This window comes from Macrotis lagotis, chromosome X, assembly GCF_037893015.1.
Source record: "Macrotis lagotis isolate mMagLag1 chromosome X, bilby.v1.9.chrom.fasta, whole genome shotgun sequence".
NCBI lineage: Eukaryota > Metazoa > Chordata > Mammalia > Peramelemorphia > Peramelidae > Macrotis > Macrotis lagotis.
In genome coordinates this window covers 653,840,670-653,857,859 of record NC_133666.1, presented here as the reverse complement: position 1 = coordinate 653,857,859, position 17,190 = coordinate 653,840,670, and the positions used below count along the sequence as shown (strand labels likewise).

The 17,190-nt window shown below is 37.8% G+C and overlaps 1 protein-coding gene across 1 annotated transcript in view; it reads left to right on the top strand.

Moving 5' to 3' along the window:
- The window catches only part of LOC141501219 (ceramide synthase 4-like), a 40,289-nt gene extending 25,152 nt beyond the window's left edge, over window positions 1-15,137 (top strand). The window contains 5 exon segments of the mRNA XM_074205014.1: window positions 3,879-3,971; window positions 4,562-4,690; window positions 11,288-11,394; window positions 11,739-11,895; window positions 14,261-15,137. Of these exon segments, the coding sequence (XP_074061115.1) occupies window positions 3,879-3,971; window positions 4,562-4,690; window positions 11,288-11,394; window positions 11,739-11,895; window positions 14,261-14,431 (657 nt within the window). The 3' untranslated portion in view covers window positions 14,432-15,137.
- The last annotated feature ends 2,053 nt before the right edge of the window (window positions 15,138-17,190 follow it).

Below are 17,190 nucleotides of genomic sequence, written 5' to 3'. Positions count from 1 at the left end.
GAACACAGGTGCTTCTGGGGATGAAGGTCACCAGGGATAAGCATGTATTCTTGCTCATTTTATGGATTGGTTGGCTCACCAATGAACCCTGACCTAAACATGTGTGGAGCTAGAAGTGTATGGGAAACTTTCTGATAAGAAAGTCCACGGACTTCAAAGTCCACAGACTTTCTGATAAGGAAGTCCACAGATTTCAAAGGATAAATATCATAAATATAACCAGGGAAGACACGCAGTTGGATTCCTTCTGACTTGTCATGTCTGAGATACATTTTGTTATAAGAATCTAAGTTAAGAGATGGTTTTCATGATATTCTTTGTTGTTTTTCTTCAACCTGGCTCTCCTCAAATGTTCAGGCGTACACCAGAGTTATTGCGGGCAATAAATATTCAACCATCTCTGAATCCATCTAATGAATCTCTTTTCCTTTCAACAAGAATATCCTGAGAGATTTTATCAAATGCTTTGCCAGCCTTTACATCAACTCTGCAGCATTTCCCTAACTTTCTAATCTTTTAATATTTTCAGGGAAAAAAATAAGGTTAGTTATGTTCTGTAACTTCAAATATATCCTCACTGCAATTTCCTTGCAATTGATTATCTTAGGCATTCACCATAATAGATGTTCCAATTCTTTTCTTCTCTCTTTGAACTGTCCAAACCACTCTGCCTATGTGTCCTGACTTTGTCCCTTGTTTTACTGAGAAAAGAGGACCATCACGATGAACTTCTACTTCCCCTTTCCACATCTCAAAACCCCTTCATATCAGCTCCTCTTTTTTCCTCTCTATAATAGTATTTGATAAAAAGAAAGATGGACTTTCTTACCAAGGTCAACTCCTCTCCAGGTTCCCTTGATCTCATTTCCTTTTTCTTCTTCAACAAGATGTTCCCTAATTATCCATTCTCTAATATGCCTACCTTCTGGCTTTTTCCCTCTGCTTACAAACATATTCAAGTACATTCCTTTATTAAAAAAAACAATTGCTAGACCCTATAATCCCATTAAGTAACTTGCTGTTCTTTCTAGTCCTTTGCAATCTGGTATCAGACCTCATTCAACTGTGCAGTTCTGTCTGAAGTCACCAGTAGCCTTTGAATTACCAAATTGAATGATCTTTTTTTTTAAAAAAATGTGCTTCTTTCTTGACTATAACCTTTGACATTTTTGACCACTCTCTCTTCCTGGATGCTCTCCCCTTCCTGAATTTTTGTGATTTTGCTCTTTCAATAAAAAGAGTAATAAATAATAATAATAATAATAATTTTCATGCAATATTTAAAAGTTTGCAAAAGGCTCTACATAATGTTCTCTCATTTGATTCTGTCAGTTACCCTGAAAAGTAAGTACTATTATTATCCTTATTTTTTTTGTTTTTTTTTTAGGTTTTTGCAAGGCAAATGGGGGTTAAGTGGCTTACCCAAGGCCACACAGCTAGGTAATTATTAAGTGTCTGAGACCGGATTTGAACCCAGGTACTCCTGACTCCAGGGCCGGTGCTTTATCCACTGCGCCACCTAGCCGCCCCTATTATTCTTATTTTGTAGATGATGAAACTCATGTTAAAAGAGATTGTGGGGGGCAGCTAGGTGGCACAGTGGATAGAGCACCAGCCCTGGAGCCAGGAGTACCTGAGTTCAAATACTGTCTCAGACACTTAATAATTACCTAGCTGTGTGGCCTTGGGCAAGCCACTTAACCCTATTTGCCTTGCAAAACAAAAGCCTAAAAGAAAAAAAAGAAAAGAGATTGTGACCTCCTCAGGGTTACACAGGAAGTTTCTGAAGTAGTATTTGAACTCAGGACTTCTTAACTTCAAGTTTATCACTTTATTCATTGACCATCTCTTGCCTGGCATTTTCTACTGTTTTACTCTTCCACCTCAGTTTTTTTCCTTGACATATAAGCCATGTCACATCCCTTACTTACTGTTTCATTCTTTTTGTTGGGTCTTCTCTCTCTACACTCTCTTGCTGGTTAGGTAATGCAGTGTATAGCTTGCTGGACTTGGAAGTCAGAAAGATTTGAATTCAAATTTTGTCTCAAACATTCCCTGCTGTATGACCCTGGCAAGTCACTTAGCTCTGTTTCCATCTGGAGAAATGCACCACCATCCAGAGCTGTTAGTAAACTTAAGTGAGATTACATATGTAAAGTGCTTTGCAAATCTTAAAGCATTATATAAGTGTCAGTTATAATTATTTATATTATCACCATCATCATCATCATCATCATCATACTGGTGTGCTTCATTAGGTCCCCTGGGTTTAATCATCATCTCTATGTTGATGACTCCCAGGTTTCTTCACTTAGACTTATTCTCTCTTTCTTGAACTTTAATCATACATCTCCAGTTGCCTTTTGGACCTTTTATGCCCAATGACTTGTTACCATATTAGATTCAACATGTCTAAAACACAGTTCATTATCTTTCACTCAAAACAATCTGCCTTTAAAATTTCTGAGTTTTGATGAGAACAGCCCTCTCCTTTCAACTGAGGTTTACAATTTCACATGGTAGTCATTCTCAACATGTCCTTTTCCCCTCCTTCACAGCCAATCAGTTCCTAAATCTTATTTTTACCTCCTCAATACCTGTCTCATTTGCTCCCTTCTCTCCATTCACACATAACAAGTCATCATCACTTCTCACTTAGACTCTTTCATTAATCTCCTCTATGACCTCCCTAGCTTGTCTCTCCCCATTCCAATCCATTCTACGTGCCGCTGCCAGAGAGATTTGTTTGATGACATCACATCCTGATTTAATAAACTCTATTGGTTCCATTATATTTTAGAGGTCAAAGATAAACTGTTATCTAGGTATTTAAAGTCAATAATCTTGTCTCCACCTACCTTTCCAGCCCTATTATCCAATCCTTCTCAAGTGTCTGAGACCAGATTTGAACTTAAGATCTTGAGTACCAACCCTAAAGTCAATAAGACCTGAGTACAAATCTCACCTTACTAGCTGTGTGACTTTGGATAAGTTACTTAACCCTGATTGCCTCACAACTGGAACCATTTCCAGTCATCCTGATTCCTATCTGGCCAGATGACTCCAAAAGAGAAAGTGAGACTGATGACTTAGTGCAGTGCCTTCTCCCCTCACTCAAATCCAATTCATTTCCTAGTCATGGCATCACCTCCCTGATGTCATAGTGTTTTAGGACGAAGGAAAAACATCACTATGATGTAGCCAAATGGGACTTCTTATTTATATTTTTTATATTTATATGGACTTATACATGATTCTCCCTCTCCCATTTCAGGGTTTGGAATGTACTTCCTTTCCCCCTTGCACATCTTGGAATCACTATAATCCTTCAAGATTCAGTCCAAATACCACTTTGTTTTTGAAGCTTTCCTTGATTACCCAGCTGCTAGCAGCTTTCCCCACAAAATGTCTTCTATTTTAATTGGATGTACTATATACATATAAGTGTGTGTGTGTGTGTGTGTGTGTGTGTGTGTGTGTGTGTGTGTTGTGATATTGTGCACGTCCATGTTGTTTCCCCTAATAGAATATAAATTTCTTGAGGTAAGGAGCTGTATCATTTTTGCCTTTATATTTCCACTGCCTACCACTATGCTGGCACATAATAGATGAGTTTAGTAGATGTTTGTTGGTTGCTGGGTATGACTTAATTTTTGAAAGACTGGTCCCATCGCTTCTCAGCCTTTTGGCTATGATCAAGTGAAAGACTGGTCCCATGTATGTTTTAACCATAGGCTGCAGCTTAGAATAACTGGAGGATGGAGTAAAGCAGGGTGCCTGGCCCATGGTACTGGAGTTCCTAAACGGTTGTTTCCTTGTTAAATGCTTTGTTTTTCTTTGGACAAGAGCAATAACCAAGTGACTGCTTTGACCCTTAGCCTCTTCAGCCTGCCATATACTGGTGGTATCTATTGGAGCTCAGTTTCTACCTCTCCTTGCTGCTCACTCTGACCTTTGATGTGAAGAGGAAGGTGAGTATAGAGGGAGCCCGGGTTTGGGGGAAAGCTCGTATCTCCCCACTCAGGAGTGATGATTAGAGGGAAGGAGAGCTTGGCTTCTAGTGTCTCATAAGAAAAGTGTCTTTCTTGTTCCTAGCCCTTAAGGTCAGTCCCTGATATAAATATGCACAAGGCCTTCTTCCAATGAAACTATAAGGGCAGACCTGTTCCACTTGAGCTTGGTGGCTTCTGTAGAAGACTGGGTAAGAGGACCAGGAGCTAAGGGGTCAATCCCATACTTTTCAATTCAATAGCCAAGGTGCTCTCCTTGGATCTCTACCACTAGGTCTATATCCAACTCAATCACCAGCTCTCTCTCTACCATATTGGGATCCACTTGACCTTCCCCCTTCATCTCCTCTTTATATCTTACTTCAATCTCTGTCTCCCATTGAAAGACTTGAACCTTCCCCAAGAGGACTGGCATGTAATCAGCAGAAGTGGTGGGAGGAAAGGTGTACCTAGATGTGGGTAATAGTCTAACCCTGAGCATGGGCACAGTGAACTACATCCTCTGGGAAGTAAGTAAGATCTTGCCCTCATGGCTACCCTCCTCTTCCCAGGACTTCAAGGAACAGGTCATCCACCATTTTGTTACTATTGCTTTGATCTTTTTCTCCTATTCTGGCAACTTTGTGCACATTGGTGTCCTGGTGCTGCTACTACATGATGTCACAGATATCTTCATGGAGGTGAGTGAGCCCAGCATGGAGGAATATAAGTGGAATTTGTCTAAGACCCTGGGAGCTGCATGTATGTGGGGGCCATAACCCCAGAGATGGGAATAGAACTGACCCTACATTCCATCACCATTATTGCAGTTCATTGTGCCTGGTGGCCCAGGGGTCCCTAACTAAAGAAGGAATTTAGGGTTTACATGGACCTCACCCCATTACTGGGGAGGATAGAAATGACCCCAAGAGAAATAAGACTTCATCTCTTCCTCTCTTTGCCTCAAAGAGTATAAGTCCATGGAAACCTTTAAAAATTAATGTTAACTATGGTTAACTTTAGGTTTTTCCACAAAATAAAGTAGAAGATATGCTAACTACATCCCTTCTTTTAAAAATTTCTCATTATACAATATGGGTGTTAGTTATAGGACAGTTATTCTCTTCCTTCATCACAGGGAATAACTAATGCAAAAGATACTCAAGTGAGTGTTAGCAAATAGTGTTAATTCTGTTATAATAAATATTGTGTGACATAAACATTCTGTGACATAAACATTCCCAAGAAACACCATACCACCAAAATCACCCAATTAAAAAAAAAGAGATTTTGAAGATGTTGAGGTTAAAATCACACTCAAAAACTTCACCAGTGACACATAAAAAGATAAACCTGGGGCTACACAGTGCAGTGGATAGAACATCAACCTCGGAGATAGGAGTGCCTGAGTTTACATCCAGTCTCAGACACTTAATAATTTACTTTGTATAAAGAAAGAAACCCCATTGCCTTGCAAAAAAAAAGCAAAAAGAAAAACAAAAAGAATCTATAACATATATTACCATATTTAACATATATTAAATAATTAAGAAGTATGAAAAAATACTGTCTGTGCCCTTGGGCTGTTACTCCACTTGTACCCTTGTATTAAGGAATAAAAACTTCATAACTAAATGCAGAAAGACAAATATTAAATGTATCCCTTTTAGATCATAATGGAATAAAAATTACATTTAATAAAAGGTCATGCAAGGGGGGCTAGGTGGCACAGTGAATAGAGCACCAGCCTTGGAGTCAGGAGTACCTGGGTTCAAATCTGACCTCAGACACTTGATAATTACCTAGCCGTGTGGGCTTGGGCAAGCCACTTAACCTCATTGCCTTGAAAAAGCTAAAAAAATAAAAAAAATAATAAAAAAAAGGCCATGCAAACATAGAATAAAAATTAATTAGAAATGAATTTATCCCTAAAGAATGGGAAGTTCTAGAACAAATCGTGGAAACAATCAATAATTTCACTAAAGAAAATGATACCAATGGAACAACATCTCAAAATTTATGGGATGTAGCCAAAGTAGTGTCAGTTCTTGGAGGAAATTTTGCATTTCTAAATTCATTTATCAGTAAAATAGAGAAAGAACAGATCATTGAATTGAGCATGTAATTTTAAAAAATTAGAAAAACTCAAATTAAAAATCCTAAAATCAAGAGATATTAAGAAAATTGAACTAATAAATAAAACTAGAATCTGGCTTTATGAAAAAAGAGCAATAAATTAATTTGATTTAAAGAAAGAAAATTAAATTACTAGTATCAAAAATAAAAAGAGGAATGCATCCCCAATGAAAATCAATAAAGCAATTACTAGGAGCCATGTTGCCCAGTTTTCAATACATCTGACAATCTAAGTGAAATGGATGAATATTTACAAAATATTACGATGCCCATATTAATAGAAGAGGAAATAAAATACTGAAATTAACCTTAGAAAAAGAAAGTCAACTAGTCATCAATGAGCTCCCTAAGAAAAAAAAATCCCAGAACTCCATGAATTCACAAATGAATTCTACCCAGCATTTAAAAACAACTAAATCCATTACAACGTAAATTATTTGGAAAAACAGGCAAAGAAGGAATCCTTCCCAGTTTCTTTAATACACATTTACAGTTAAATCAGGAAGAGCAAAAACAGAGAAAGAAAAATATAGATCAATTTCCTAATGAATATTGATGCAAAAATTTTTATATAAAATTCTAAGATTACAGTAAAATGTCAAAAAAGATCACACATTATTATAACTTGGGATTTATATCAGGAATGTAGTGCTGGTTTAATTTTTTGAAAACTATCAGTATAATTGATCATATCAAGCACTGAAACCAAGTAAAATCATATAATTGTCTGAATAGAGGCAGAAAAAAGTTTTCAATGAAATATAATACTCAATCCTTTTACAAATAATAGAAAGCATATAGAGTTTTACTTAAAATTAAATCTAAAACCATCAGTAAACATTATTTATAAAGGGATAAGCTAGAAGCCTTCCCAATAAGTTCAGGGGTGAAGCAAGGATGCCCATTTTCACCACTATTATTCAATATTGTACTAGCAATGCTTGCTATAGCAAAAAGAGAAGAAGAAATGAAGTAATTAGAATAGGCAATGAGGAAATAAAACTATCACTCTTTGCAGATGATATAATAGTATACCTGAAGAATTCTATAGAATCAACTAAAAAACTACTTGAAACAATAATTTTAGCATAATTGAAGGATATAAAATAAAACTTCATCAAACATCAATATTTCTGTATATTACCAACAAAGTCTAACAGAAATTGATAAAAAGAGATATTCCATTTAAAATAACCTATAGACAATATAAAACACTTGGGAGGCTACACGCTAACACAGTTACAAAACACTCTTTATATAAAGATAGTTGTAGACAACTGGAGGAATATTAATTGTGAGACCAAGCCAATAAGATAAAAATGACAAGTTTACCTAAATTATTTTGCTTATTTAGTGCCATACTAATCAAACTACTAAAATTATTTTATAGATGTGGAAAAAATAACAATAAATTTCATCAATAAAAACAAAAGGAAATCAATGCAAAAAAATGGAAGGAAGGTTGCCTAACGTTACAGGATATCCTATGGTATTGCAAAATAGTAATCATAAAAATAATCTGGTAGTAGTTAAGAAATAGAGGGGACAGGGGAGGTGGGGGAGAGGGAGGAAGAGGGCAGGATTTGCAGCAAGTTTCTTTGATTAAGACTTTATTTCTCAAATGAACAGAGAATTTATAAAAATAATAGTCATTCCTCAATTGAGGCTGTGAAAAGGCAGTTTTTAGAAGAAGAAATCAAAGATATCCATAATCATATGAAAGAATGCTGTAAATTATTATTGTTTGGAGAAATACAATTAAAGCAATTCTGCACTACCATCTCACATCTATCAGATTAGTTAAAGGAAAACCATAAGTGTTGGAGGAAATAGGGAAAAACTGGGGCACTAATGTACTATAGTAGAGTTGTGAACTATTCCAATCATTTTGGAGAATAATTTAGAACTATACTCATATATTACTACACCGTGATCTAGCAATACCCCTACTCAGTCTATATCTTTAAAAAATCAAAGAAAAAGGAAAGTAATCTCTATGTTTTTGTGTTGTCAGAGAATTGGAAATTTAAGGGAGTGACTGAATAGTTTGCATATGATTGTGATGCAATATTGTGCTATAAGAAATAGTGAACAGAATGACATCAGAAAAATCTGGGAAAACATATGAACTGATGCAAAGTGAGTAGAACCAAAAGAACTATGTACACAGCCATGGTCATATTGTAAAAATCATCAACTGTGGATGATTTAGCCATGCCAATAAATACAATGATCCAAGATAATGCCAAAGGATCTCTATCCTCAGAGAAAGGAGCTGAATGTATGTTGTAACATAATTTTTTCACTTTCTTTTTTCCTTTTGTTTTTTTTTTACCTTATTTTTGAAACCTGGCTGACGTGAAACATGTTCTGCATGATTTCTTATGTATAATTGATATCATATTTCTTGCTTTCACAATAAGTGGGAACTGGTAGAAGGAAGGGTAAGAATTCAGAACCCCCCAAAATAATAATGTTTAAATAAATAATATATTTTATATGATCTCCCTGACTCATGTCTTCCCACTCCAATTCATCCTCCACTGAACTATATAAGTGATTTTTCTAATGTGTAATTCTGACTATTCAGCAAACTCCACTTCTCATTACCTCTTTTTGTTGTTTTTCTCATTTGTGTGATTTTTTTTTATTTCTCTATTTGGAGGTTCTTGGCAAAGATACTAGAATTGTTTGCTATTTCCTTTTCTGGCTTATTTTACAGATGAGGAAACGGAGATAAACAGGGTTAAGTAACTTGCACAGGGTCACACAATAAGTGTCTGAGGTCGCATTTTAACTCAGGAAGAGGAGTTTTCCTAAATCCAAGTCTATCACTCTTAACCATTGTACCACATAGTTGCTACCCTTAAGGATTAAACAAAAATACCCTTATTTGGAATTTACAGATCTTCAGAACTTGGCCACTTCCAATCTTTTCGGTCTAATTAAACTGTATTCCCATCATGAACTACATGGTTCAATCATCCTGGTCTACTTGTGTTCATCCTACATAGCACTCATCTGTCTTTTTGATTTTTCCATGGCATCCCTCTGACCTAGAAGATGCTATCCCTCCTCACCTCTGTCTCCTAGAATCCCTACCTGCCTTCAAAGCACCACCTTGTGTGGAAGAAGATTGTTCCCAGACTCCACCTGCTGGTACTGCCCATTTTCTTCTTGAAGGGAGAAAGGTGCATTTCCATAGAGGACCATTAGTAGTCAGGCAGGATTTTTGGGAACTGACAAATTCTAGAACATAGAAGTCGCCAAGTTCTTATGAACTCATATCTTTATCAAAAAAACATTTTTGAGCTTGCATCTCCATGTGTGCATGTTCTTCTGTTCTCATTAAAACATTGCAAAACACAAATATAAATTGAGAGAGGAAGTGAAAAATGAAATAAAAATTTAAAATTATTTATCACTGTACAAGAAACATTCTCTTGAGAGAAATGTGACTGGATAGATTTTTTTTTAATCCCGTGTATGCCTTATTAAAAAAAAAAAGTTAAACTAAAATCCAGGCAGGCCCAGGGTGAGATCTCACCTTTGTCACATATTGACTCTGTGACACTGGCAAAGCATCTGAATCTTTCAGTTCTCTTTACCTGAGGTGGCAGTGAGAGCAACACTCCATAGTTCAGTGAAAGATTAAATAGTTAACAAAATAAATAAAAATACAAAAGGACATAGAAAATATCAATATATGGGTTTTTTAAAAGTCAATATGCAGTTGAACAAGTTAAAGACTCTTAACTTATTTGAGTTTGACACCACTGTTGAAGGTAAAGATCCTAACCTGAATTGATAGGGGTGATTTCCTCAACCTAGATCTGGGGCCTATCTCTATTCCTACCTAGTAATTAAATGGTTAATTAGATCACTGTAGTTAGTTGAGCAGGTTTATTTTCTTTGGGGAAAAAATATGCTTTATTAAATGAGATTCAAAATTTAATAAGAAGTCATAGCTATGGGTGATCAAAGTAGTCAATATAAAAATTAAGCAAATATAAATTTTCTGTGATTTCAATATTGCGAAAGAGTATTTGATTTATGATGACTTCATATCTTAAATTAGGTGACCTCCATGGCTAGCATATTCAATCTACAGTTAGGAAGATCTGAGTTCAAATGATGTATCAGACACTTGCTAATTGTGTGACACTGGGCAAATCAATTAACCTTTGTCTGCCTCAGTTTCTTCATCTGTAAAATGGGGATAACAATTGCCAGGGTGATTGTGAAGATAAAATGAAATTATATTTGTAAAGTGCTAGCTATTATTATCATTTGTATATTTTAATTGTGTTTTTGTATGAGTTTGAGGAACAGAAAATAGACCAGCCTGGTTAGAGAATAAAGTGCAGGAAGGTGAGGCATAAGGTTAGACAGGAATTTGGGGCTAGACCATTAAGGGTTTTGAATGCCATACACATTTAAACCTGGAGGTGATAGCTTTTTGAGTACGGGAGTGATATGATCAGACATGTACTTTAGTAACATTCCTTTGGCAGCTGAGTGGAGAAGGAGTTGGAGTAATGAGAGACGTGAGACAGGTTAGGTTAATTAACAGGTTGCTTACAGTAAAGGAGGTGAGAGGAACTAACCCTAGTTCTGATGGCTGTGTAACTGGAGCTAAGAGGGTGTGGATAAGAAATGTGGCAACTGCTTGGGTTTGGTTTGGGGAGGGGGAGTGGTGGCAAAAATGAGGAATCAAGGATGACAGTAAGGTGACCAGGGATGTGATACCTTCAAGAAAAATGGAGAGGTTCTGGAGAAGGGTGGATTTGAAGGGTATAAGATCTCCAATGAGTGTCATACCTATCCATATGTGTATATCTGGTGACTTACTGGGTCCTACACAAAATTAAAGCCAAGGGTAATGCTCTTTCTCACTGGAAAATACCATGAAATTCATCCCACCTTCCAAGGAACATCTTTTTAAAGAAAAGCTCCCAAAAGAGTCAGAGCATTCTAAGTAGAATGGATTGTCTGTGAGATGTAATTAATGAGTTTCTCATCATTGTAGACCATCAGGTGAAATGATTATTTACCCAGGGGGACTCCTCAAGAGATGTGGGTTGTACTAGATAGCATCTGAGGTGCCCCTCCCCGAACTCTGGGTTTGTGTTACCAAAATTCCCTCTGTCATCTCCTTTCAGGCTTGTAAGATGTTAATTTACACACAGTGGAGGCAAGCTCGGGACATAATGTTCATGCTCTTTGCCCTGGTGTTCTTCGTTAGCAGAATCATTCTCTTCCCAACCAAGTGAGCCTGGTCCTAAGAGGTGGGGTGGGTTAAGGGCAGGGAGGAGGAAAAGGGTCAGATCCTGGGAACTTTCTTCTGCCAATACCTGCCTCCTAGAAAGAGGAGTGAGCCTCTTGCCTAACAAATCCTATGTGTGAGAAAAATGGGATGAGGTCAGGTCAAAGGTCCTTTTTAGGATATTCTTCCCCATCCCAGGGACTTTTCACTCAGTCCCTCCCATTTCTTTGGTGGTAGGGGGGTTGTTTCTGGTGACCAACATGTCTGAACCCTGGTAGAATGCCTCTTCCCCTTTCCCACATTGTGATCCTGAATTCCCTCTCCTCCCATATCTCTCTCTCTTGCAGAGTCCTCTACACCACTTACTATACTTTCCTGAACAACTACCAGGTCTTCTTTGGATATTATTTTGCCAACGTCCTTCTGATGATCCTGCAAGGTCTCAATGTCTTCTGGTTTTTCCTCATTCTCCGAATGTTCTACAAGCTTTTATCAGAGGGTCAGGTAGGTGCAAATCTTGCTCTAGCCCATCCACTGTCTCCTCAATCCATGACCATCAGCAGAGGAGAATTGGGGTGGGGGGAGGAAGGCAGCAAAGAATAGAAGATGGAAGGAGAGCATGAGAGTCCAGGTCAGGCATCCTCATAGGCACCTAAGTACTATCTACAAGGCATCTTTCTATTCAGCAATCTTGGCTTTCACTTGTCTTTCCTAATTTCTCCTCATTTTTCTCTTTCTCTCCTTGTATTCTCTCTCTCCCTTTCTCTTTTACTTTTCTTTCTCTTACCCTCCCCTTTTCTCCTTTTTTTCTTTGTCTTTTTTCTTCTCCTTTCCTTTCTTCTCCTTTCCTTTTTTCTCCTCTTTTCCTGTTCTTTTCCCTTCTCTCTCTCCCCTCTCTCTCTCTCATTTCTTTTACCCATTATTTTTCTATCCTTTTTCATTGTCTCATCCTACATATTCATTCAAGAGTCAAATCTTGTCACTTCTGTCTCTACAATATCTCACCCTTTTAAGCCCTTCTTATGACTCACATACCTATCATCCTAATGCAGGTCCTCATTACCTTTCATTGAACTATTTAATTCATTCTTCACATAGCTGAAAAGTAGTTTCCCCAAAGCACAGATGAGATAAGAGAAAGGAAATGATAGAGATCTCAATTGTTTCAGTGAAGTGAGATCCTCACTTGCGAGAATGGAGTGAAGACTACTAAGGGAATCTTGAGGATGAATTAAAAGGTTTGAAATTTCCTTTGTGGTCAGTAGTCTAGTAAATCGATTTAGGAAAGCATAAAAGAATTCCTTTACTTCAGTGAGAGCTCAGTTGAGGATGTATATCATAAATTTGTGAGGGATCTCAATGTCTTATGATTTTTCTCAGCCTCCAAACAGTAGCATGTGAATAGGAACAAAGAGAAAGGTGGTGGGAGTAATTCAAGGTTAGGGTTTGACAAAGTATGATAGCTAATAGGACAAGGAATCAAGAGATTTAAGAGTACAGAATGTACAGGATACTGTTCAATTGGGCTGACTGACCAAGGGATCAAGATAAGAAAGGGGTTGCTAGGTAGAGGGAAAGCTGGGGTGCTAAAAGATCATGAGAAACTCAGAGTTTATGTACATGGAAATAGAATATTTGTGGACGATGGCAATATCAAGGGCATTACAGTTTCTATGTGTGCCTGGGTGAAAAAAGGAGTAGTGGGCCATGAGACTGAGTAGTTGAGTTGAAGTGTTGGAGAGTAGGAGTTTGGAGTACAGAAACACTGTGAGTTAGACACTGAATTCATGCTAAACTCCAAGGATACTGAAAAAACAAACAAACTGAGACTGTTCATATCTTTAAGTAAGGAGAGAAAACACAGAGAATACAAGTCCAAAATGGATGTTTTGGTTTGAGAATAATAGCTAACATTTATGTAGTGATTTAAAGTTTGTAAAGCACTTTACAAACATTATCTTAATTAGGAAGACATTGGGATTGTATTTTTTTATTTTTTTAGGTTTTTTTTGTAAGGCAACTGGGGTTAAGTGGCTTGCCCAAGGCCACACAGCTAGGTAATTATTAAGTGTCTGAGACCAGATTTGAACCCAGGTACTCCTGACTACAGGGTCGGTGCTTTATCCACTACGCCACCTAGCCTTCCCTGACATTGGAATTGTAAATGGAGTCATGATCAACTTGCCCTTTCCTGGAGCAATGAAATGTCGATACATGTTCCAAAGTTGGAAATCAAGGAAAGGTAGGGTTTTAGGGTTCATACAGTGCAAGGTCTGGTGGTCCAGTAGGTGAAATAGCAAGAAAGATCAATAGCAAGATAACTGACCATCCCAGAAGTTTCCTATTGCTACCAAAAAGAGGATAGACTCCATTAGTCATTTAAAATCTTGTACCACTTGACTCCAGTCTATTTTTCCATTCTCACTATACATTGCTCTCATTGCATCACTAAAAATCCAGTCCAATGATGTCACAAATATTCAACCATATTGATCTTTTTGCTACCTCTCACCCAAAACATTATCTTCATGTCTTTGTCTTTGTACATGTCCGCCCAGGCCTGAAATGCATTTTCAGGCCATTCAGGTCCATTTCTTAGAATTACTTATTTCTTCTAAGACTCAGCTCAAGTATTGTCTAAATTTAGCTTTTTCTGATTTCCTCCCCACCCCAACTTTTACTGCTACCCAAAATTTCCTCATCTGTTTAATTTGCATTTATTTTACAAGTGCAGGCTAGTTCTCCTGATAGTTTCCTAAGGTCAAGGACTATTCTTTTCTTTTGGTTGTTTCATTGCTTTGCAGAGTGATGGTTGCATGTTAGGGTCTTATAGATGCTTATTGATTGATTGTATCTATGTTTTTTTCAGGTGAAGGATGATGTGAGGAGTGACATAGAGGAAGAGGATTTGAGTGATGAGCAGCCACCAATGAGACAGCAGAACAATGGGAGAATCCAGTCCAATGATGTCACAAATATTCGAGCCCGGGGAGTTCAAGGAACTGGCCAGTTTATCATTGAGCCTGTCCCAGTGGCATAACCTAATCCAATTCAACGAATATCCCTGACTGACTGGTCTCCTGACAACCTGAAGAGCAAGTCACCTTAGGAAATGGCTCAGATTCTGATTGAACATGGACTTCATAGAAAAAGTCCTGTGCTGAATGGGGCCCTTCACTTTTGTTTCCCTATATCTGTTTTTCTGTCCCCACATTTACTGGACCTCAAGGTTAGAGGAGGAATGGAATGATGCAATATTTCTGTTGAAGATGTTATGGTGAATTTAGTGAACTTATTTTGATCAGCCTTTTCCCTGGGACCATTGTCCTTGGGCTTGACTACTGAGGTCTGTCACCATCCCTTAGAAGAAGAGAACATGGGGAAGGGGGATGAAGAGGGAGCAAGAAGATCTCTCAGAGAATTCTCCCAGGAGTTTCTCCATATCCCCAAAGTGATCTGGAAGAAAAATGAATATTATCTGAATGAAAAGGTCTTAGGTTTGCAGGCCTGGGGCTAGAGGGGACTGGCTAGCCTTAGACTTGCCTTCCCATCCTAGAAGGGAGTCATTGTTGGCAGATCCTAGGAAACAGAGAAGCCCATTCAAGGTAGGGATGGATTGTGAAACCTGGGCTTTACCAGACCCAGAGAGGGAACAATAAAACTGAATGGTGCAGGGCTTACTGTTTCTGAGCCCCTGAACTCCTTCATTTCATTTCCAGTTTATTCCCCATTTAGTGTTCATCTTTATCACTCTTGCTATTCTCTAAGTATTCTTTTTTTTTTTTTAAGTTTTTGCAAGGCAATGGGGTTAAGTGGCTTGCCCAAGACCACACAGCTAGGCAATTATTAAATGTCTGAGGCCAGATTTGAACTCAGGTACTCCTGACTCCAAGGCCAGTGCTCTATCCACTGTGCCACCTAGACGCCCCCACTCTTGCTATTCTCTCCCTGTGTCCTGTACACAAAAATCCTGGAATCTCAGAACTCAATCTCAGAATCTCAGAGGGACCTTGTTGGGCATCCAATTGAAACTCTACTTGTGTGAATGAAGGGCCTCTTCAGAAACCCCAACAAGTAGCATTTCAACTTCTTCTGGAGCACCTAAAATAAGGAGTTCACATCCTACATTGTTAAACATTCTACTGTTAAACAGCTCTAAAGTTAGCAAATTTATACCTATATTGAGGTCAAATTTGCCTTCCTGAGTTGCTTTTAGCCCTACAGTCTACCTCTATGGATAGCAATAGGGAGGGATAATTAGGAATAAGGAAACTGATTTGGGGACATAATTTTAGTCAGGTTAATCTTAGAATTAATCAGACATGCCAACCTCATCTGAAGCAGAATTCTCACAAATCCCCATTTTTTAATCCAGTCATCCCTTAACACAAAAATGGATCTAAATACTTCATGATATGATTATTCCCTCCAATGTTCTGGTACAACTTTTGTCAAAATGGACCAAGATATGGAACTGAAGAGAAAAATAAATTGACAAGGAGGTCCCAAACTCAACTTTATCCAACATTAATTCTCAAAGCATTCAGTCACTAACTCAGTTGAGTGACCTGGGTCAGGAAACAGATAGGGAGAAGTGATACTCAAAAATGAGATTGAGCAGGGTGGAGTTGAGGAATCAGATTTATGTGCCCTTCCTGCATAAGTACCCAAGGGCACTTTGAGGTACAAAGGATCTTAGAGTCCATCTATGTCAGCCTCCTCCTTTTCTGGATGGGAAACAGAAGAGAACCATCCTAGGGCTAATAAATACTTTTTGGGATAAGAAGAGAGAGGTCATTCCAACAGCTACTAGGTCTCTTACTGTCTCTTCTTTCCTTCAAGGGAAGTAGAGGAAAACCATTTATTCAGTTCCCCAATCTGGTTCCTTCTTCTGATCTTTTGCTCTACCCTGACATTAAATTGTTAGAGGTAAGGATAACCTGCCTAAACTAATTCCTCAATAAGAAGCTCCCACTTATCAAACCCTCTCCATTCCAGTGATAGGGCAGCTGTGTGGTACAGTAAATAGAATTCTAGCCCTGAAGTCAGGAAGATGAGTTCAAATCTGCTCTCTGACACTTGACACTTAGTAGCCATGTGACCTTGGCCAAGCCACTTAACTTTAATTGTCTCATATCCAGAGTCATCTCCAGTTGTCCTGCTTTATATCTGACCACTGAACTCAGATGGTTCTGGAGGAGAAAATGAGGTTGATGACTTAGCACAGCACCTCTTCACTCACTCAAATCCAATTCACTTGCTGGTCATGGCATCACATCTCTCATGTCATGGTCATCTTCAAGAATGAAGGACAAATGTAATTCTAATGATTCTGAATTTCCAACTTTTATCATTCATACCTCATTTTCTTCTTGCAATGCCTAAGGATTTATTACATTTCTCTTACTCAGACTCCTCAATTCCCATGCCCCACTTTAAGGCTATTCACTTCCTCCTCTCTGCATCCTGGAATGCCTACTCTATTAGGTAGGAAATTTGATTTTATCTTAAATCTTGTTTTCCTTTTTTTTCATCATTTAACTCTTTTTTTATATTCACAAATGTTTAATTGCTGAATCAAGTTTTGGGGGTGATCATGGATGCACTAATGGCACATCTCCATACAACTGAATCCTCCAAGTGCATTAAGTTTTAAATATAGCTACAGATGTAGTACTAATGGCACAATCCCTAAACTGGACTCTCCAAGTGACTATACCACTGCTATTCACATACTAAGAACATGTCTGTAATCTTTCAATTCAACAGGTCTTCAAAACAGGTACTTAGCAAGTCAGG